Below are 22,689 nucleotides of genomic sequence, written 5' to 3'. Positions count from 1 at the left end.
CGCTCTGTCGCCCAGGCTGGAGTGCAGTGGCGCGATCTCGGCTCACTGCAAGCTCCGCCTCCCGGGTTCACGCCTTTCTCCTGCCTCAGCCTCCCGAGTAGCTGGGACTACAGGCGCCCACAACCGCGCCCGGCTAATTTTTTGTATTTTTAGTAGAGACGGGGTTTCACCGTGGTCTCGATCTCCTGACCTTGTGATCCGCCCGCCTCGGCCTCCCAAAGTGCTGGGATTACAGGCGTGAGCCACCGCGCCCGGCCTTAAATGTTTCTTTATGACCATTTATAATGCCCACCTCCCTCACTACCTCTCCTTACCCCAATACTGAGGCAACCATGAATTTGCTTTCTATCACTATGTATTAGTTTGCATTTTCTATACATATATATATTCTTTTTGGTATATACTCTTTTTTTGATCTGGTTTCTTTTACTCAGTGTAATTATTTTGAAATTTATGCATGTTTTTTGTGTATCAATAGTTTGTTAGCTTTTATTGTTGGGTAGCATTCTATATTACGGATATACCACAATATGGGATATTTGGGTTGTTTTTAGTTATTACTGATTACAAGGAAAGAAATTATGATCATTTGGGTACAAGTTTTTCTGTGAACATATTTTCATTTCTATTGAGTAATAATAGTGGAACGTCTGGGTCACATGATAGGTATATGTTTAACTTTCCAGTAAATTGCCACGTCATGATAGGTATATGTTTAACTTTCCAGTAAATTGGCACGTTTTCCAATATGACTGTGTCACCAACAGTGTAGCAGGATCCCATTTTCCTCACATCCTCACAACACTTGGTATAGTTGGTCTTTTTAACTTTAGCCATTGTAGTGGATGTATATCTTATTGTGGTTTTAATTTGCATTTTCTTAACCGCTTATGACTAACAGTTTTGAGCATATTTTTAACATAATTATTTGTCATTTATAGACTTTTTCTTTTTGTGAGGAGTCTATTTGAATATTTTGCCCATTAAAAAATGGGTTGCTTGTCTATTATTGAGTTGTAATAGTTCTTAATGTGTTCTAAATATAAGTTCTTTGTCAAACATATATTTTGTGTACATTTTTCTCGCCATCTGATGTAGCTTGCCTTTTCTATTTTCTTAATGATGTCTTTTAAGGAGCAGAAGTTTTAACACTTGATAAAGTCAAATTTATCAGGCTTTTTGGGGGAGCATCCTTTTAGTTTTTGATCTTAGTTTGCATAACCCAAGATCACAAAGTGTTTTCTTTCTCAGTCTTTTCCTGTAGAATTTTTACAGTTTTTAGGTTCTAGATGCAGATCTGTGATCTGCTTTTATTTTTGATTATGACATATGGATCAAAGTTAATATTTTGTATATGTAGAGCTAATTGTTCCAATACCATTTGTTAAAAAAGATTATCCTTTCATGCCTTTGCACCTTTGTTGAAAATCATTGTTCATATACGGTGGATCCATTTCTGCACTCTTCATTCTGTTTCACTTATTTGTCTATTTTTATGCCAATACCATAGTGTCTTATTTACTGTAAGCTTTATTATAGGTCTTGAATCAGGTAGTGTAAGTCCTCCAACCTCTCTTCTTTTTTCAAATTTGTTTGGTTATGCAGTCTTTTGTATTCCATATAAATATTAGAATCAGCTTACCAATTTTTACAAAAGGGCTGCTGACATTTTGATTGGGATTGTGTTTCATTCTATAGATCAATTTGGGGAGAATTGCCATCTTAACAATACAGATTGACTATTTCTCATCCAAAATGCTTGGGACCAGAAGTGTTGTGGGTTTCATATTTTCTTGGATTTGTGAATATTTGCATAGACATGAGATATCTTGAGAATGAGACTGAAATCTATACACAGAATTCATTTATGTTTCATATACACCTTATACACTTATCTGAAGTAATTTTATACAATATTTTTGATAATTTTGTACACAAAATAAGTTTTTGTACATTTAACCATCAGAAAGCAAAGGTGTCACTATTTCAGGCACTCATGTGGACAATCTGTAGCTGTTTGGCATCATCATCATTCCTGACTCTGAATTTACATGCTACGAACAAGCAATCATTTTCTTATACTTATTTACATATTAGCACTTCACAGTGAAAAGTATGCTGTACTGTTAATACAGTGAAGAAGAATGTGTTCAGGGTAATTAAGCAGAACAGTGACATCACCAGAATACCTGCCTCAGCTGTTAAACAACAGTAACAACAAATGATGGAAGGCTTCTAGTTTCTCTTTACAATTCTGTGTTTTCATTGAAGGTTCTTGTATAACATACTTTATTTGTTACTGTTGTTCATGTGTCTGGGCTGCATGGGTGCCATTTTATGAGCCTTTGTGGGTGTACTTGGTGGAGTAACCTGGACATGGGCAGAAAAGATATCACACAGCTGAAGGGAACTGGGAGAGTCTTTTCTTTCCCTTGGGTACTCTGAATAAACTGTCTAGTGTACCTGCATTTTGACTATCACCCATCAAAAGAGGTCAGGTGTGGAATTCGCTACTTGTGGTATCATGCTGGCAGTCAAAAAATTTCATATTTTGGAGCATTTTGGATTTTTGGATTAGGGATGTTCAACCTATATTGAGTCTTCTGATCTGTGAACATGATATATCCCTCCATTTATTTAGGTCATCTTCAGTTTCTTTCAGGAATGTTTTGCGATTTTTATTCATTCATTTATTCATTTGTTAATTTACACATGAAACCTCATTTATACTGATTCTACCAGGTATAGTATTAACCACAATAATTAAAACACTGTAGCGTGTGCAATAGTAAAGGTATGTACAAAGTGTATATGTGGGAAGGACACGAGTGGGAATGGCCCTCCATGCCTGGGGTGAAAGAAGTTAGTTGACCTGGATTTTGAGGAATGAGTTGGCCTTTTCCAGTGAATCAGACTGGGAAACAGCCTATGGAAGGTCTCAGGACCCAAACGCTGGGCATAGTTTCATTTGTTTAAAACTTACTATGTAAGTTTAGAGTCCTAAGGAGTGAGGCCATCCACAGCCCATACTTGACTGATACATAGAGTTACTAGATTTAGCAAATAAAAATGCAGGGCACCCAGTTAAATTTCAATTTCAAATAGACAACAAATAATCTTTTTAGTGTATGTATGTCCCATGCAATATTTGAGCCACAGGGCTATGCAAATCTGAGTCTGAGATACAGGTTTATTGGCTCTTTGTTTTTAGGAATATTATTCAATTTGTTAAAATCTTAGTTTCTTCACCCTTGAAATGGGAATAATAATAATATAAAATATATTTAACGGTTTTGGTGACTTTGCCTAAGAGTTCTAGGGCCATTGTAGATCCCAAATAAATGACAATGTTATTGATTGAATGGAAGGAACATATAACCAATGTTTTGTTTAGTGTATGGATCTTGCATATCTTTTATCAGATTTGTTTATAAAGATTTCACATTTTTTCATGCTATTGTTAGTGATATTTTTAAAAGTATGATTTCTGATAATTCCTTGCTAGTTTATAGAAATACAACTGATTTTTGTATATTGGCCTTTTATCCTGCAGCTTTGCTGAACTCACTTACCAGTTCTAGTAGCTTTTTTCAGTATATTCCATAGGGCTTTCTACATAGATAATTATTTCATCTGCAAATATAGTTACACTAATTAACAATTTCTATACCTTATATTTCTTTTTCTTGCCTTGTTGCACCAAAATGGACTATTCCATGTGCTTTGGGCTCCACAATTCTGAAAGGAAAATACATTACACTAATAAAAGATAATTCCATACTGGATTTCTGGATTCTTGTGTTTTAGATAAGACACAGCTGGAGATCTAGTAGAAGGATTAAAGGCAGGTTAAATGCTGGCATTCTCTTCTTCAGAATATTATAACATTTTCCCTTCCACTACTAGTTTCCAGGGCAGGTTATTTCTGCCACAAGAGAGGCCATTTGTACATTAGTTATCTTCTCAAAATAGAAAGCTCTCTTCAGAAGTTACTAAAGGCTATAATATCCTTATTTGACAAGGATGGGAATTCTGAACTGTTTAGTTATAGGCCAAGTAGTGAAGTATGCAGTATTTGTCAGTGATGGAATTTTACCTTCCTTCGTACCTCTTTGCCTGGAGGTCATGTTGATTTTGCTCTTCTCTTTTCTGCCTACATGTCCTATCTAGGTTTCTCCTTTCTGAGCTGTGCAAATGCTTCAGAAAATGTAACCATTCTGAATCCTGTTATTCCAAGTTAATTAGTTGAACCTTCTTGTCAGATAGTTCCCAATTGAAAAGCCATTGGATTAATTAAGGATGCATTCCCTTTCCAGAGGGAATTGCAATTTTACAGCTTTCATTGGGATGTAATTCATATAATATACAATTTACCTATTCACACTACAAAAGTAAGTGGCTTTTTAGTATATTCACAGATACACCAAATCACCACAGTCAGTTTAAGAACATTTTTATCACCTCAAAAAGAAACACGTAACCCTTTAGCTATCATCCTTTTATCCTTTTATCTCCCTTCCCCCTCTTCCCAGACCTAAGTAACCGCTAATCTACTTTCTGTCTTTACAGAATTGTGTATTCTGGACATATCATAAAATAAGATCATATAATATATGGTCTTTTGTGACTAGCTTCTTTCACTTTGCATATTATTTTCAAAGTTCATCCATGTTGTACATGTATCAGTACTTTATTCCTTTTTATAGTCCAATAATATTTTAGTGTATGGATAGATCACATTTGTCAGTCAATTTGGGTTGTTTGTATTTCTGTTAGGTATATATCTAGGAGTAGAATTTCTGGGTCATACAGTAACTCTGTAACTACATGAGGAACTGCCAAACTAATTTCCAAAGTGACTGTACTGTGTTATATCCCACCAACAGTGTATGGGGGTTCTGATTTATTCATGTCTTTGCCAGCACTGTTTTCCTTTTTTTTAAAAAAAAAATTATAACCATTCTCATAGGTTTGAAGTGATGTTTCACTGTGATTTTGATTTACATTTCCCTAATGATTAATAACATTCAACTTTTCATATGCTTATTGCTCATTTGTATATCTTCCTTTGAAAAATGTCTGTTCACATCTTTGCCCATTTTTAAATTATGTTATTTGTCTTTTTATTATTGAGCTGTAATTTATTTATGCTGGCTATAAATCCCTTATCAGATAAATGATTTGAAAATATTTTATCCCATTCTGTGGGTTGTTTTTGACTTTCTTGATGGTATCTTTCATGCACAAAAGTTTTTTATTTTGACGAAGTCCAATTTATCTACTTTTTTGAGCCTTTGGTCTCATGACTAAGAATCTGTTGCTGAACCTGAGGTCATAAAGATTTATTCCTGTATTTCTTTCTAAGAGTTTTATAGTTTTGGTATGTACATTTAAGTTTTACATCTACTTTGAGTTGATTTTTTTTGTATATGATGTAAGGATCTAAATTTATTATTTTGCATGTGGCTATCCAGTTCTCCCAGCAGTGTTTGTCGAAAAGGCTATTCTTTTCCACTGAGTGATATTAGCACTCTTGCTGAAAATCACTTGACCATGACACATGATTTATTTCTGGACTCGCAATTGTATTCCACTGATTTATATGTCTATTCATGTGCCAGTTCTGTAGTCTTTGCTTTGTAGTATGTTTTTAAATTAGGCATGAGTTCACCATCTTTGTTGTTTTTAAAAATTACTTTGGCTATTCTAGGTCCCTTGCAATTCGACATAATTTTTATAGTAAGGTTGTCAGTTTCTACAGAGAAGTCAGCATGTATTCTGATAAAATTGCATTGAATGTGTAAATCAGTTTGGAGCTAATACCATCTCAACAGTGTTAAATATTCCAGTCTATAAATATGGGAAGTTTTTCTATTTATTTAGGTCTTTATTTTTTAAAATAATTTTTTGGTTCTCAGAGTATGGTTTGCATTTTTGGAGACTTACGTTTATTCCTGAACATTTTAATCTTTTTGATGCTTTTGCATATGCACTTGTTTTCTTATGTTCATTTTTGGTTTGTTCATTGCTATCATATAGGCATACAACTGATTCTTGTATATCAGTTTTGTATCCTGCAACCCTGCTGAACTTGTTCATTAGTTCGAATAGTTTTAAAGTATATTCCTTAGGTTGGGCTTTCCTAGATACAAGCTCATGTCATCTGCAGACAGATGTAGTTTTACTTCTTTTCCAATTTGGCTGCCTTTTATTTCCTTTTCTTGCCTAATTGCCCTGGTTAGAACCACTGATTTTCACTTTTTTTTTTTTTTTTTTTTTTACCTAGTTATAGTAGATTTTCCTGAGCAAATGTTTCTTCATTTGTTATATGCCCCTAGGACCATTTCCAGAGCTTTTAAATGATTGTTTTCAAAATGATTTTTGCCCGTTTCTCTGGGGGAATGGATCTATGTAGCTCCTCACTCTTCCTGCTGGAAATGGGACTTTGGTAATTGAATTTTAATAGACTACAAGGTATAAAAGGGTTAAATTTAACTTAGAATAATGAATTTCTATGGAGTTTTTAAGACAAAGCATTGAACTACTGAGAGAGCTTTTTATAGGAGTTGGGGAAACATTGCCCAAAGCATAATTTATAGGAGACAGCTTATGCTATTCTGTGAAACTAGGAGTGAGGTCAAGGGGAGGTCTGCTATGAAACCTGGTGATTTATATCACTTCTGGATGCTCTCCCATATTCCTTCCAACTGCATTTCTTCGGCACATAATAATATTTTTCTAAGATTTTATGAAAACATTTTAAACAGAAAAGTGAAAGAATTATGTCATAAACATTCATATTCTCAAGGCTTAGTTCTGCAGTTAACATTTTTTTATATTTGCTTTATTATGTGTTTATCTCTCTAACCACCTTTTTTTTTTTTTTTTGAGACAGAGTCTTACTTTGTCACCCAGGCTGAAGTGCAGTGGTGTGATTACACCTCACTGCATACTCGATCTCCCTGGGTTCAGATGATCTTCCCACCTCAGCCTCCTGAGTAGCTGGAACTATAGGCACATGCCACCATGCCCAGCTAATTTTTTTGTAATTTTTGTAGAGACAAGATATCGTTGCCCAGGCTGATCTTGAACTCCTGGGCTCAAGTGATCTGCCTACTTTGGCCTCCCAAAGTGCTTGGATTACAGGTGTGAGCCAACATGCCTGGCTTAACCATCTGATTTTTAAGATGTATTTCATAAGTTGAAGACATCAATACAATTCCCTCTAGATATTTCAGTATGAGTATCATTAACTAGAACTCAATATTTGTTTACTTTCTTAAAGGTGAAATTTACAGAGTAAAACACAATAATCTCATACGTACCACTTGGTGACTTTTGACTAATACACATTAACCCCAACCTCTCTTGTTTTAGGATATTATCACCCCAGAAAGTTCTCTTACACTCCTTCCCAGATAATTCCCATTCTAGTATGTGACCACTCTTTGAACCATTTTTTAACTCACAGATTATTTTCACCTTCCTAGGACTTTATATAAATCGAATAGTATGTGCTCTTTTGTGTAATGCTTCTTTCACTCAGCCCTTTGAGATTCGTCCATGTTGCTGCATGAATTAGTAATTTCCTTTTGATTCCATTATATGGCCATTTGTTTATTTATTTTTCTATTGATGGATACTTGGGTTGTTTTCATTTTTAAGTTATTATGAATAAAGATGCTCTGGCATTGAACATAAGTCTTTCTGTGGACATAAGCTTACAGATGTCTTAAAGGAATACCTACAAGGGGCCAGGCATGGTGGCTCACGCCTGTAATCCCAGTACTTTGGGAGGCCAAAGCAGGTAGATCACAAGGTCAGGAGATCGAGACCATCCTGGCTAACATGGTGAAACCCCGTCTCTACCAAAAATACAAAAAATTAGCTGGGCGTGGTGGCAGACGCCTGTGGTCCCAGCTACTTGGGAGACTGAAGCAGGAGAATGGTGTGAACCTGGGAGGCAGAGCTTGCAGTGAGCCAAGATCGCACCACTGCACTCCAGCCTGGGCGACAGAGCAAGACTCTGTCTCCAAAAAGAAAGGAATACCTAGGAGGAAATTGCTGGGTCATAGGTGATATAGTTTGGCTGTGTCCCCACCCAAAATCACATCTTGAGTTGTAAACCCTATGTGTTGGGGGTGGGACCTCATGGGGGGAGATTAGATCATGAGGGTGGCTCCCCCATGCTGTTCTCATGATAGTGAGCGAGTTCTCATGAGATCTGTGCCTTAATAAGGGGCTTTCCCCCGTTTCACTCAGCACTTCTCTTTCCTGATGCCATATGAAGAGGGATGTGTTTGCTCCCCCTTCCACCATGATTGTAAGTTTCCTGAGGCCTCCCCAGCCATGAAGCACTGTGAATAATTTAAATCTCTTTCCTTTATAAATTCTTCAGTCTTTGATATTTCTCCATAGCAGCATGAGAATGAACTAATACAGCAAATTGCTACCAAGTAGTAGGGCATTGCTGTAAAGATACCCCAAAATGTGGAAGCAACTTTGGAACTGGGCAACAGGCAGAGGTAGGAACAGTTTGGAGGGCCCCAAAGAAGATAGGAAGATGTGGGAAAGTTCGGAACTTCCTAGATACTTGTTGAATGGTTTTGACGAAAATGCTGACAGTGATATGGACAATGAAGTCCAGGCTGAAAGAAGGTCTCAGATGGAGATGAGGCTCTTGTGGGAACTGGAATAAAGGTGACTCACTATGTCTTAGCAAAGAGACTGGTGGCATTTTTTCCCTGCCCTAGAGATCTGTGGAATTTTGAACATGAGAGAGATGATTTAGGGTATCTAGTGGAAGAAATTTCTAAGCTGCAAAGCATTCAAGAGGTGACTTGGGTGCTGTTAAAAGCATTCAGATTTATATATTCACAAGGATATGGTTTGGAATTGAAAGTTATGTTTAAAAGGGAAGCACAGCATAAAAGTTCAGAAAATTTGCAACCTGACAATGCGATAGAAAAGAAAACCCATTTTCTGAGAAGAAATTCAAGCTGATTGCAGAAATTTGCATAAGTAGTGATAAACCAAATGTTAATCACCAAGACAATGGGTAAAATGTCTTCAGGGCATGTCAGAGGTCTTCATAGCAGCCCCTCTCATAACAGGCCCAGAGGCCTACTGCTTTATGCAGTTTCTGGAGTTGGTGCCCTGCACGCCAGTCATGGCTAAATGGGGCCAACATAATGCTCAAGCTTTTGCTTCAGAGGGTGCAAGCCCCAGGCCTTGGTGATTTACATGTGGTGTTGGGCCTGCAGGTGCACAGAAGTCAAGAATTGAGGTATGAGAACCTTCACCTAAATTTCAGAGTATGTAGGGAAATGTCTGGATGTCCAGGCAGAAGTTTTTTGCAGGGATGGAGCCCTTGTGGGGAACATCTGCTAGGGCAGTGTGGAAGGGAAATGTGGGCTCGGGGCCCCCACACAGAGTCCCCATTGGGGCACTGACTAGTGGAGCTGTGAGAAGAGGGTCACTGTCCTCCAGACCCCAGAATGGTAGATCAACCAACAGCTTGCACCAGGTACCTAGAAAAGCCATAGACACTCAATGCCACCCTGTGAAGGCAGCTAGGACGGGGGCTGTACCCTGCAAACCCACAGGGGTGGAGCTGCCCAAGACTGTGGGAGCCCATCTCTTACATCAGTGTGACGTGGATGTGAGACATGGAGTCAAAAGAGATCATATTGGAGCTTTAAGATTTCACTTAATTTTGGCCAATTTCTCCCATTTGCAATGGTGTATTTACCCAAAGTCTGTACCCCCATTGTATCTAGGAAGTAACTAACTTGCTTTTGATTTTACAGCCTTATAGGTGGAAGGGACTTGCCTTGTCTCAGATGAGACTTTGAACTTGGACTTTTCGGTTAATGCTGGAATGAGTTAAGACTTTGGGAGATGTTGGAAAGGCATGGTTGTGTTTTGAAATGTGAGGACATGACATTTGGGAGGGGCCAGGGCAGAATGATACAGTTTGCCTGTATCCCCACCCAAAATCTCATCTTGAATTTTAATCCGAATTGTAATCCTTATTTGTTGGAGGTAGGGCCTTGTGGGAGATGATTAGATTATGGGAGTGGTCCCCCCATGCTGTTCTCATGATAGTAAGCAAGTTCTCACAAGATCTGATAGCTTTATAAGGGACTTTCCCCCACTTCACTCAACACTTCTTTCTCCTGTTGCCATGTGAAGAATGATGTGTTTGCTTCCCTTCCACCATGATTGTAAGTTTCCTGAGGCCTCCCCACCTATGTGGAACTGTGAGTCAATTAAATCTCTTTCCTTTATAAATTACCCATTCTTGAGCATTTCTTCATAGCAGCATGAGAATGAACTAATACAATAGGATTGGTGTATATTTTGTTATATAAGAAACAACATTTATTTTCAAAGTGGTTGTACTATTATACATTTCTACCAAAATGAGGCTTTTGGTTGCTCTGCATTTTTGCCAAATTTTGTTGTTTTCCATGTAAAAATTTCAGTCATTCTGGTTTGTGTGTGTATACTTTAATTTGAATTTCTCTGAAAAATGAATGATAGTGAACAGTTTTTCACATACTCATTGGCTATTTGTATCTCTTTCTTTGTGAATTATATATTCCAGCCTTTTACCTACTGTAAAAATTAGGTTGTTTGGTTTTTTTTGTTAGGGAGTTGTAGGAATTATTTCAGTATCCTAAATACCAATTCTTTGTCAGATAAATGTATTTTGAATATTTTCTGCTAGATATGTGGTTTGCCTACTCATTTTTATTAACAGTGTCTTTTGATAATCAGACACTTTAGTTTTGATGAATTCTAGTTTATTATTTTTTTCTTTCACAATTGTTGCTTTCTGTGTACTGTCTATAAAACCTTTGTCTATCCTCAAGTGATGTAGATACTCTTCTATGTTTTATTTCAGAAACTTCATAGTATTAACCCTAATATTTCAAATCGTTTTTTGTGTATAGTATGAAGAAGGCATTGAGATTTATTTTTTCTTTCCCTATGGGTAGATAGTTGTTTTTTCAAACTTTTAAAATACTTTCTCTGAATCACTTCATTTCATAACCAGACATTATAGACATTCACTTTTTGTTAGTTTTTACTGACCCAGACTTTTCACCTTTGTATTGTCTTTTGGAATTTACTTTAATGTTCATTTCGAAGTTTTAAGAAGAAGAAATGAAAAACAATGATCTACAAATAGTTCAGCTCTGCCTCAGTCAGTGCCTGCTGGACTCTTCTGTCTGCCGTATGGTCAAAAGTTCTGAATAACAATAATAAGGATACAGTTAGTTCAATAAAAGGCAAATTAAGTTTGTAATAAAAGGTTCAGTTTAGCCCTAAAACTCAATTGACAGGGAAACTTTCAATACTCATACATTTCATAATCTGTTAAACCTTAAGAATTTTTTTGGCTTGGACTATCTTCTTCCACCAAATAACTATTGGACAATCAGAATTGAACCTGATACTAACATATGATATTCATGTTGCACTTTGCAATTTGTAAAATACTTTCACAGATAAGATAATAAAGTAGTAATTATTTATCCTGTTAAAAAAGAGAGATGAGTCAATTGAAGCTTTGAATAGTTAGGTAAGTTACCCATGGTTATCAAACTAGTGTACTAGAAAGCTAGAGCAGGAATTTAGATCTTCCGACCGTGTGAATCCAGAGGCTCCACCTCACTATACTGCCTGATGTGTATTCAATCTTCTTGCTATGAAAAATAGTTTTTTAAAAAAAATCTCTGTTAAATCTAACTTTCTCTCTTATCACTCTCTTCCTCTTCCCTTCCATCCTGATCTATCTGTTACCTACAGAGCCCTGCACCTCTGAAATGGTTACAAAACAGCAGTACATTCAGTACTATACAAAATGCACAGAGATACTATTTAGCAGCCTTTCAGATTTGATGCTTTGGAATAACTTAGCAAATAAATTGATTAGTTTTTATTTTAATACAGCAATATATTTCTCCTGAATATCATTTTAAAGTTCATGTGTATGTATGTATGTTTGTGTGTATATATATAGTTCTTAAATTAATAGGCTATATTTCTTAGAGCAGTTTTAGGTTTACAGAAAAATTGAGCAGCGTGTTTAGAGAGTTACCATATATTCCCTCAACTCCCCCACCACTTTTCCCTATTATTAACATTTTATATTATTATGGTACATGTGTTACAATTTCTGTGCCAACATTGACACATTATTATTAACTGAAGTTTATAGTTAACATTATGGTTCACTCTTTGTGTTATACGTTTATGGGTTTTGACAAATGTATAATGACGTGTATCCTCCATTATAGTATCATATGGAGTACTTTCACTGCCCTAAAAATCTGCTATTCATCCCTGTCTCCCCCAGCCCCTGGAAACCACTGATGTTTTTACCGTCTCCATAGTTTTGCCTTTTCCAGAATGGTATTGGAATCACCAGTATGCAGTCATTTCAGATTGGCTTCCTCTACTTAGCAATGTGCATTAAAGTTTTCTCCATGTCTTTTACAGCTTGAAAGTTCACTTCTGTTTATCATTGAGTAATATTTTAGATATATCACAGTTTGTTCATCCTTTCACCTATTGAAAGACATCTTCATCACCCCCAAGTTTTGGCAATTATGAATAAAGCGACTTTATAAATACTTGTGTGCAGGTTTTTGTGTGGACATAAGTTTTTATGTATAACAAAGACGATTATTTTCTGTTCTCAGATATGAAATATAGTAGTTTGAGAGTGATAATTTCAGGTGGATATCTTCTACTCGATTTTATGTAGTACTTTCTGCTTCCTGTAAGCTTTGAGGAAAAGTTTGAATACTCCTGTTATTTTTTTTTTAAATCAGAAACGTGATGACATTTTGAGCAAGTAGATGCAATGCGGTTATGTCACTGCATTTAGCCAAAAAGCTCCAGGCCATTTATAAATGTCAGTGTCTCCTTCCCCAGTGATCCTGAAAAGCAAAGAAGCTGGTTTTTGAAGTTAAGACTTTAGGAGAACATCTGCGAACATTAAGGAAACTGAAAATCACTGTGTCCATTAGGAAAACAATTGGATTAAATACAGTATACTCAAGATCAGCTCCACTTTTGTAAAGTATAAATATGGATTTTTTTAAGAGATGGGGGAGACACTCCAGCTCATGAAGAGATGAATCAATTCCCTTTGTAAGAGAAAGGAATGGGAAATATAAATTCTCTTCAGAAATGAAACGTTTAAACTGAACATACATACAGAAGGCCTTTGACTGAGAATCATTCCTAGGTCCCTCCAGAAAGGACACTTGAGTGTCTCAAGGAATCTGTATGAATCCGTCTACGATCATTGTAAGAACCCCAGAGCATGTTAGCTTTTTGTAAAATACACCTCTCTATTTTCTAGTGTGTCAGGAAGCTGTCTGGGAAGCCTTCAGGACTTTTTGGGATCGACTTCCTGGGCGTGAGGAATATCATTACTGGATGAATTTGTGTGAGGATGGAGTCACAAGTATATTTGAAATGGGCACCAATTTTAGTGAATCTGTGGAACATAGAAGCTTAATCATGAAGGTAAGTGTCACAACAGAGGAATGAATTCCTAGACTATTGTAGGAGGATATACACAGCTAAAGCCTAAAGGAAGCAAAAGCAAGTGGCAAATGCCTGTATTACTCTTTTGTTGAACTGGGCTATCCGAGTAAGCAGCCCTAGCGTGTGGCCTAGTCTTTTATTCCTAGCTCTGGTCTCTGTAATATACCTTATTAATATTTTCATGTTATTCTGTCTACAAAAAGAAAAAGAAGACATTATTAACTCAGACAAGAGCCTCAGCCTTGTTTATAGATGTAAATATTTGGAAATAATATTCAGCAAAGATTTAGGTTAAGAATGTAAATCTGTGACAGTCAAATGTTTTCGCCAAAGTTTTACATGTTATCAACTCAGAGTGAATAGCAATAACTCTAATTAAGACAGAGGACATAGTTCATTTGAATAAATGTTAGTGAGGCATAGGTATGATTCTAATAATGAGTGTGCTCTCTTGTTTTCCTTGTTTTAAACAGTGTTTTACTCTTAGCAAAGGATAAGTAAACATGCAGAAAGATGAATTACCTGCCACTTTTCCCTTTTCATGTAGCACATATGTATTCATGACAAGACAGTGAAACTGTCCAGACATATGTGGCAAATTGTTCATGCTGTTTGTTATTCCTTATATCTCCCTGTCCATCTATTCGATTCCTCTATGTCCTCATATGTAACTTCCCTTGCAAGGAACCAACCCTCAGCCTAGAAGATTTAGCTACCATAATTCTTTGAGCTCCTACAATTCTTTATTCATTTTTAATACTGTACTTTTTATATTTTATGATGATTAGTTGTATATGTGACTAATTCCTCTGCTAGACTGTAAGGTACAAGGCAAGGATTATGTCATTGTTCATTTTTGCTTTCCCGTAAGGTAGTAAAGCTGCAATAGATATTTGTTTAAATGAGTATACAAGCAATAACTATATTGTATTTTTTTACTTGGTACAATTTGTAAACTTTATGAAGATTATTTTAAGTACTGGTTCTAAGTATTATATACTTTACAGAGACTGAGGAAATAATTACTGACTCAATAACACTGAGCTATTTTGTGTATAATCAAATCAGATTAGCATATCGTAAAGGTAATAAAACATATTATCCTATTCTATTTTAAAATTTTATTTATAGTATAAGAATTATATTATACTCTTAACATTTAGTCCAAAAGGGGAATGATCTTATTAAATGGGGGATGTTGGGGAGAGAAGGATGGTTTGATAAACATGGGTGGACTAAAGACAAATTTTGCAGGGGTACAAATGTTTTGAAGCTGTGCAGGGTTTTGTGTGTTTTAAAATGAACGCAACTTTTAATCATGGCACCTCACATTTTAATCAAAGGTATTGCATGTGTTTTTTTGCTTGTCACATTTTTAACTGCTCAGCATTAATAACTATGTTAAAAGCTACTATTTTTTCAGTATCTACCATGTACCACGTCATGTATCAAACTCATTAATAAGTTATTAGATGTAATAATGGCAACCTTACAAGGAGGTAGTAATATCCCCATTTTACAGATAAGGACATAGAATTATTAAATTCTTTATTCTATAACATTAAACCAGATATGATGGAGCTTAAATCCAAATCCAGTTCTCTTTTCCAAAATTGGTTTTCTTTCCTTCACACCATTGGGCCTCCTTTCTCAATCATTACCAATTTTACAAATTGCAGTGGCTAACATGGGATAGCTATTTAAGGGAAACTATATAGACATACACACACATATACATACTTATATTTCTAATTGTGTTGCCTATCTTAATGATGTCCACAATATAGGATCAGCCATTAGTGTAGCAAATATATATGATGGGTTAGTATTACCAGAAGAACACAATCTTCTGATGTTACTTTGGAATGTATCTCTTACAAGTGGAACTTTTAGTAAATTTAGATTTGAAGGCATAGAAAATATTCTTCCAATAATTATTCAATAGAAAAAGCAGATGAAGGGAATGATGTGTTGCCTGGATAGAGTTGTAAATGATAAGTACAAGTTAGTTAAATGAGGAAGAGTTGGGGATAAACATTCTAGCAGAAAGGACAGCATGAGCCAAGTGTTTGTAGGGAATGACCTGGACCAATATACCAAAAAGTAGACTGAGAATGACAGGAGATCAGACTGAAAAAATGGATAACTGAACTAGCTTGGATTTAACTCTGTAGATCTTAGGAAACCATTGAAGTGTTGTAGGTAGGTAAGTTGCAGGAACTGATTTGGCAGTTTTGAATTTTAAAAAGGTCGTTATGGTTTCTACATAGCATAGGATGGATTATGGGAGATAAAACTGGAGCAGAGAGACAAGGTAGGGTGTTGCTTCAGTACTCCAGGCCAAGGAGGATAAGGATACCAACCAGACCATGAGATAGACAAAGGGAACTTGAGAGATGTAAACAGGAACAAAATTAGCAGGACTCTGATGGGTTGAGACAGGCTGAAGGAATGGCCCAGGAAGCCTTCCAGTTTCTAGCTTGGGTAACTAAACCAATAACTGGGGCAAAGAAGCAGCTTTGTAGATGTGGCAGGGAGAATGAGTTCACTTTTGATGTGTTCATTTGAACCACCTGTGTGAAATATGAATTGCTTGATATTTAGGTATGAAGCCAAGGATAGGGGTTTGGGATGTCAGTGTTGCTATAGGAATCACCATTCTGGACTTAGCGCAGGCATACCTCGTTTTATTGTGCTGCCCTTTATTGTGCTTCACAGATACTGCAGTTTTTTACAGATCAAAGGTTTATGACAACTCTGTGTCAAGCAAGTCTGTTGGTGACATTTTTCCAACAGCCTGTGCTCAGTTTGTGTCTCTGTCTCACATTTTGGTAATTCTCAAATTATTTGAAACTTTAAAAAATTATTTTCTTTATCTCTTATGTAATCTGTGATCAGTGATCTTTGATTATTACAATTACAATTACTATTGTAATGGTTCTGGAGTGCCATGAACAATATCCATGTAAGACAACAAGTTTAATCGATAAATGTTGTTTGTGTTTCAGCTACTCTACCCACTGACTGACTACCCCTGAGGTCTCTTTCTGTCTCCTCAGGCCTCCCTGTTCCCTGAGATACAGCAATATTGAGATCAGGCCAGTTAATAACCCGACAATGGCTTCTAAGTGTTCAAGTGAAAAGAATAGCATGTCTCTCACTTTAAATCAAAAGCTAGAAATGATTAAGCATAGTGAGGAAAGTATGTCAAAAGCTGAGATAGGCCTTAAGCTAGGTCTCTTGCATCAAACAGTTAGCTAAGTTGTGAATGCAAAGGAAAAGTTCTTGAAAGAAATTAAAAGTGGGGGTCAGGGCCAAGATGGCCAACTAGAAGCAGCAGCAATCTGTGGCTCCCATCTAAAAGAACCATAACAGCATGTGAGTCCTGCACTGGCAGCCGAGGTATCCAGGTTCTGTCATCAGAACTGACTAGGCAGCTGGCATGACACACAGAGAGGAAGGAAAAGCAGTGTGGTGCCGTGGGCCCCAGCCAAGGGAGGCAGTGAATGAGCCTGCTACCCAGCCTGGGAAAACGTGCTTTTTCCATGGAACTGTGCAACTCACAGATCAGAAGATCTCACTTGTGAGCCCACACCACCGGGGCCTAGGGTCCCAACCACAGAACCCAGCAGATTTTCAACAGCCACTAAGCTAGAATCTGCTTAAGCCTGCAGAGCTCCCAGAGCTCCCGCATCACAGCTGCGGCTGCCTGCTGTCTAAGCCCTTTGAGCTCGTTGCAGGAGGGGCTATGGCCAACAATGGGACCGATAGCTGCCTAACACACTAAGCTCCCAGGCGGGGGAAGGGGGGCAGCCATCTCTATAGCTCCAGGCCATGTCTTTCCTCTGCTGGAGCCAGGGAGGCTGGACTGCTTTGTGCCAAGAAGTATCCCCCACAGCCCAACACACTGGCTGTGGCAGACTGCAGATAGAGCGCCTCTTCAGGCCGGACCTTGACACGTCCCTCCTCACTGGGCGGGGCCTCCCTGCAGGAACTCCAACTCCATCCAGGGGCTTAGGGACAGACTCTAATCTCTCTGGGCCTGAGCCTCTAGGAGGAGGGGTGGCCACAGTCTCCGTGGACTGTCAGACTTTAGCCTTCCCTCCTGGTAGTTCTGAGGAATCTGGGTAGCCCAGATGAGTGAGTTTCCCCACAGTGAAGCACACTCCCTCCACCAAGGGACAGTCAAAGTGCTTCGTTAAGTGGGTCCTGTTCCCTATGCTACCCAACTGGGTGAGACCCTCTAACGCAGTTTCTTCACAGTGTCTCCTGTATAGGGGTTGTCAGACACCCTATACAGGGGCATTTCTACTGGCATCAGGTTGGTGCCCCTTGAGGTCAGATATCACAGAGGAAGGAGCAGGCTCCCATCTTTGCTGTTCTCCAGTCTCCTCGAGTGACATCTCCAGGCATGGGAATGAATCAGATGAAGAGGGCCTGAAGTGAACCCCTTGCAAACGGCAGCAGCCCTGCAGAAGAGGGACCTGACCATTGCAAGAAAAACAAACAAACAAACAACAACAGCATCAACAACAAAAAATTCCCTACAAAAACCGAATCCAAGGGTCAGCAGCCTCAAGGATTAATACTAGACAAAGTTATGAAGATGAGAAAGAATCAACAAAAAAAGGTTGAAAACCCAAAAGGCCAGAGTGCTTCTTCTCCTCCAAATGATTGCAGTGCCTCTCCAGCAAGGATGCAGAACTGGATGGAGGATAAGACGGATGAATTGACAGAAGTAGGCTTCAGAAGGTGGGTAATCACAAACACTGCGGAACTAAAGGAGCATGTTCTAACCCAATACAAACAAGCTAAGAACCTTGATAGAATGTTACAGGAGCTGTTAACTCGAATAACAAGTTGAGAGAGGTATGTAAATGACCTGATGGAGCTCAAAAACATAGCATGAGAACTTCATGAAAAATACGCAAGTATCATAGCCAAATCGACCAAGCGGAAGAAAGGATATTAGAGTTTGAAGACCGTTTTGCTGAAATAAGGCATGCAGACAAGATTAGAAAAAAAGAATGAAAAGGAACAAACAGAACCTCTGAGAAATATGGGACTATGTAAAAAGACTGAACCTATGATGAGTGGAGTACCTGAAAAAGACAGGGAGAAAGGACCAAATTGCAAAACATACTTCAGGATATTATCCAGGAGAACTTCCCCAACCTAGCAAGACAGGTCAACATGCAAATTCAGGAAATACAGAGAACACTCTTATGATACTGCATGAGAAGATCAACCCCAAGACACATAATCATCAGATTCTCTAAGGTTGAAATGAAGAAAAAAATGTTAGAGGCAGCCAGAGAGAAAGGCAGGGTTGCCAACAGAGGGCAAGCACGTCAGACTAACAGTGGACCTCTCAGCAGAAACCCTACAAGCCAGAAGAGAGTGGGAGCCAATATTCAACATTCTTAAATAAAAGAATTTTCAACCCAGAATTTCATGTTCAGTCAAACTAAGCTTCATAAGTGAAGGAGAAATAAAATCCTTTCCAGACAAGCAAATGCTGAGAGATTTCATCACCATCAGGCCTGCCTTGCAAGAGCTCCTGAAGGAAGCACTGAATATGGAAAGGAAAAACTGGCACCAGTCACTGCAGAAACACACCAAAATACAAAGACTGAAGACACTGTGAAGAAACTGCATCAACTAGTGTGCAAAAATAACCAACTAGCATCATGATGACATAATCAAATTCACACATAACAGTATTAACCTTAAATGTAAATGGAATAAATGCCCTAATTTAAAGACACGGACTGGCAAATTGGATAAAGAGTCAAGACTCACTGGTGTCCTGTATACAGGAGACCCACCTGACATGCAAAGACACACATAGGCTCAAAATAAAGTGATGGAAAATTTACCAAGCAAATGGAAAGAAAAGAAAAAAAAGCAGGGGTTGCAATCGTAGTCTCTGACAAAACAGACTTTAAGCCAACAAAGGTAAAAAAAGACAAAGAAGGGCATTACATAACAGTAAAAGGACCAATTCAAAAAGAAGAGCTAACTATCCTGAATATATATGCACCCAATACAGGAGCACCCAGATTCATAAAACAAGTTCTTAGATGCCCACAAAGAGACTTAGATTCCCACACAGTAATAATGGGAGACTTTAACACTCTGCTGTCATATTAGACAGATCAACAAGACAGAAAATTAACAAGGATATTCAGGACTTGAATTCAGCTTGGGATCAAGTGGACCTAACAGTCATCTACAGAACTCTCCACCCCAAATCAACGGAATACACATTCTTCTAAGCGCCACATGGCACTTACTCTAAAATTGACCACATAACTGTAAGTAAAACACTCCTCAACAAATGTAAAAGAACTGAAATCATAACAAACAGTCTCACAGACCACAGTGCAATCCTGTTAGAACTCAGGATGAGGAAACTCACTCAAAACCACACAATTACATGGAAATTAAACAACCTGCTCCTGAATGACTCCTGGGTAAATAATGAAATTAAGGCAGAAATCAAGAAGTTATTTGAAACCAATGAGAACAAAGACACAATGTACCAGAAGCAGTGTTAAAAGGGAAATTTATAGCACTAAATGCCCACAAGAGAAAGCAGGAAAGATCTAAAATCGACATGCTAACATCACAATTAAACAGCCAGAGAGGCAAGTGGAAACTAATCAAAAGCTAGCAGAAGACAAGAAACAACTAAGATCAGAGCAGAATTGAAGGAGACAGAGACATGACAAATCCTCCAAACAAACAAACAAACAAACAAACAAAAAATCAATGAATCCAGGAGCTGGTTTTCTGAAAAAATTAACAAAATAGATTGACTGCTAGCTATCCTAATAAAGAAGAAAAGAGAGAAGATTCAAATAGACACAATAAATAATGATAAAGGGGATATTACCATTGATCCCACAGAATTAAAAACTGCCATCAGAGAATACTATAAACACCTCTATGCAAATAAACTAGAAAATCTCGAAGACATGGATGAATTCCTGGGCACATAAACCCTCCCCAGACTAAATCAGGAAGAAGTCCTGAATAGATTCAGAATCGCTGAATAGACCAATAACAAGTTCTGAAATTGATGCAGTAATTAATAGTCTACCAATCAAAAACAAAACAAAACAAAACAAACAAACAAACAAAAAAACCTGGGACCAGATGGATTCACAGCTGAATTCTACCAGAGATACGAAGAAGAGCTGGTACTATTCCTTCTGAAACTATTGCAAACAATTGAAAAGGAAGGACTCCTCCCTAACCCATTTTATAAGGCCAGCATCATCCTGATACCAAAACCTGGCAGGCGCACAACAAAAAAAGAAAACTTCAGGCCAATATGCCTGATGAACATTGATGCAAAAATCCTCAATAAAATACTGGCAAACCCAATCCAGCAGTACATCAAAAAGCTTATATAGCACAATCAAGTTGGCTTCATCCCTGGGATGCAAGGCTCGTCCAACATATGCAAATCAATAAACGTAATCCATCACATAAACAGAACCACAGTCATCTCAATAGATGCAGAAAAGGCCTTTGGCAAAATTCAACAGCCTTTCATGTTAAAAACTCTCAACAAACTAGGTATTGATGGAACATATCTCAAAATAATAAAAGCTATTTATGACAAAAACCCACACCCAATATCATACCTAATGGGCAAAAGCTGGAAGCATTCCCTTTGAAAACCGGCACAAGACAAGCATGCCCTCTCTCACTACTCCTGTTCAACATAATATTGGAATTTCTGGCCAAGGCAATCAGGCAAGAGAAAGAAATGTATTCAAGCAGGAAGAGAGGAAGTCAAATTGACTCTGATTGCAGACAACATGGTTCTATATCTAGAAAACCCCAATGTCTCAGCCCCAAAACTCCTTAAGCTGATAAGCAACTTCAGCAAAGTCTCAGGATACAAAATCAATGTGCAAAATACACACGCATTCCTATACACCAATTATAGACAAGCAGAGAGCCAAATCATGAATGAACTCCCATTGACAATTGCTACAAAAAGAATAAAATATCTAGGAATACAGCTAACAAGGTATGCAAAGAACCTCTTCAGGGAGAACTACAAACCACTCACTGCTCGAGGAAATAAGAGAGGACACAAACAAATGAAAAAACATTCCATCTTTATGAATAGGAAGATACAATATTGTGAAAATGGCCATATTGCCCAAAGTAATTTATAGACTCAATGCTATTCCCATCAAACTACCATTGACATTCTTCACAGAATTAGAAAAAACTACTAAAAAGGGCCTGTATAGCTAAGACAATCCTAAGCAAAAACAGCAAAGCTGGAGGCATCATGCTACCTGACTTCAAACTAGACTGCAAGGCTACAGTAACCAAAACAGCATGGTACTGGTGCCGAAACAGCCATATAGACCAATGGAACAGAACAGAGACCTCAAAAATAACACCACATATCTACAACCATCTCATCGTTGACAAACCTGACAAAAACAAGCTGGGGAAAGAATTCCCTGTTTAATAAATGGTGCTGGGAAAACTGGTTAGCCACATGCAGAAAACTGAAACTGGGCCACTTCCTTACACCTTATACAAAAATTAACTCAAGATAGATTAAAAACTTAAATGTAAAACCCAAAACCATAGAAACCCTAGAAGAAAACCTAGGCAATACCATTCAGGACGTAGGCATGGGCAAAGATTTCCTGATGAAAATGCCAAAAGCAGTAACAACAAAAGTCAAAATTGACAAATGGGATCTAATTAAACTAAAAAACTCCTGCACAGCAAAAGAAACTCTCATAAGAGTGAAGAGGCAACCTACAGAATGTGAGAAAATTTTGCAATCTACCCATCTGACAAAGGTCTAATATCTAGAATCTACAAGGAACTTAAGTTTACAAGAAAAAACCCCCATCAAAAAGTGGGTATAGGATGTAACAGCATTTCTGAAAAGAAGACATTTATACAGCCAACAAACATATGAAAAAAAGCTCATCATCACTGGTCGTTTGAGAAAAGCAAATCAGAACCAAAATGACATACCATCTCACACCAGTCAGAATGGCGATTATTAAGAAGTCAAGAAACAATAGATTCTGGCGAGGCTGTTGAGAAATAGGAATGCTTTTACACTGC

The 22,689-nt window shown here is 37.6% G+C and overlaps 1 protein-coding gene across 1 annotated transcript in view; it reads left to right on the top strand.

The window, feature by feature from the left end:
- Positions 1-22,689, top strand: part of IMPG2 (interphotoreceptor matrix proteoglycan 2) — a 99,163-nt gene that overhangs the window by 3,714 nt on the left and 72,760 nt on the right. Inside the window, exon 3 of the mRNA XM_025376459.1 lies at positions 13,382-13,548. Within this exon, the coding sequence (XP_025232244.1) occupies positions 13,382-13,548 (167 nt within the window). The remainder of the gene's footprint in view (positions 1-13,381; positions 13,549-22,689) is intronic.

This window comes from Theropithecus gelada, chromosome 2 (genome assembly GCF_003255815.1).
Source record: "Theropithecus gelada isolate Dixy chromosome 2, Tgel_1.0, whole genome shotgun sequence".
NCBI lineage: Eukaryota > Metazoa > Chordata > Mammalia > Primates > Cercopithecidae > Theropithecus > Theropithecus gelada.
Note: the sequence above shows the minus strand (reverse complement) of the source record. Positions and strands in the feature narration are given on the sequence as shown.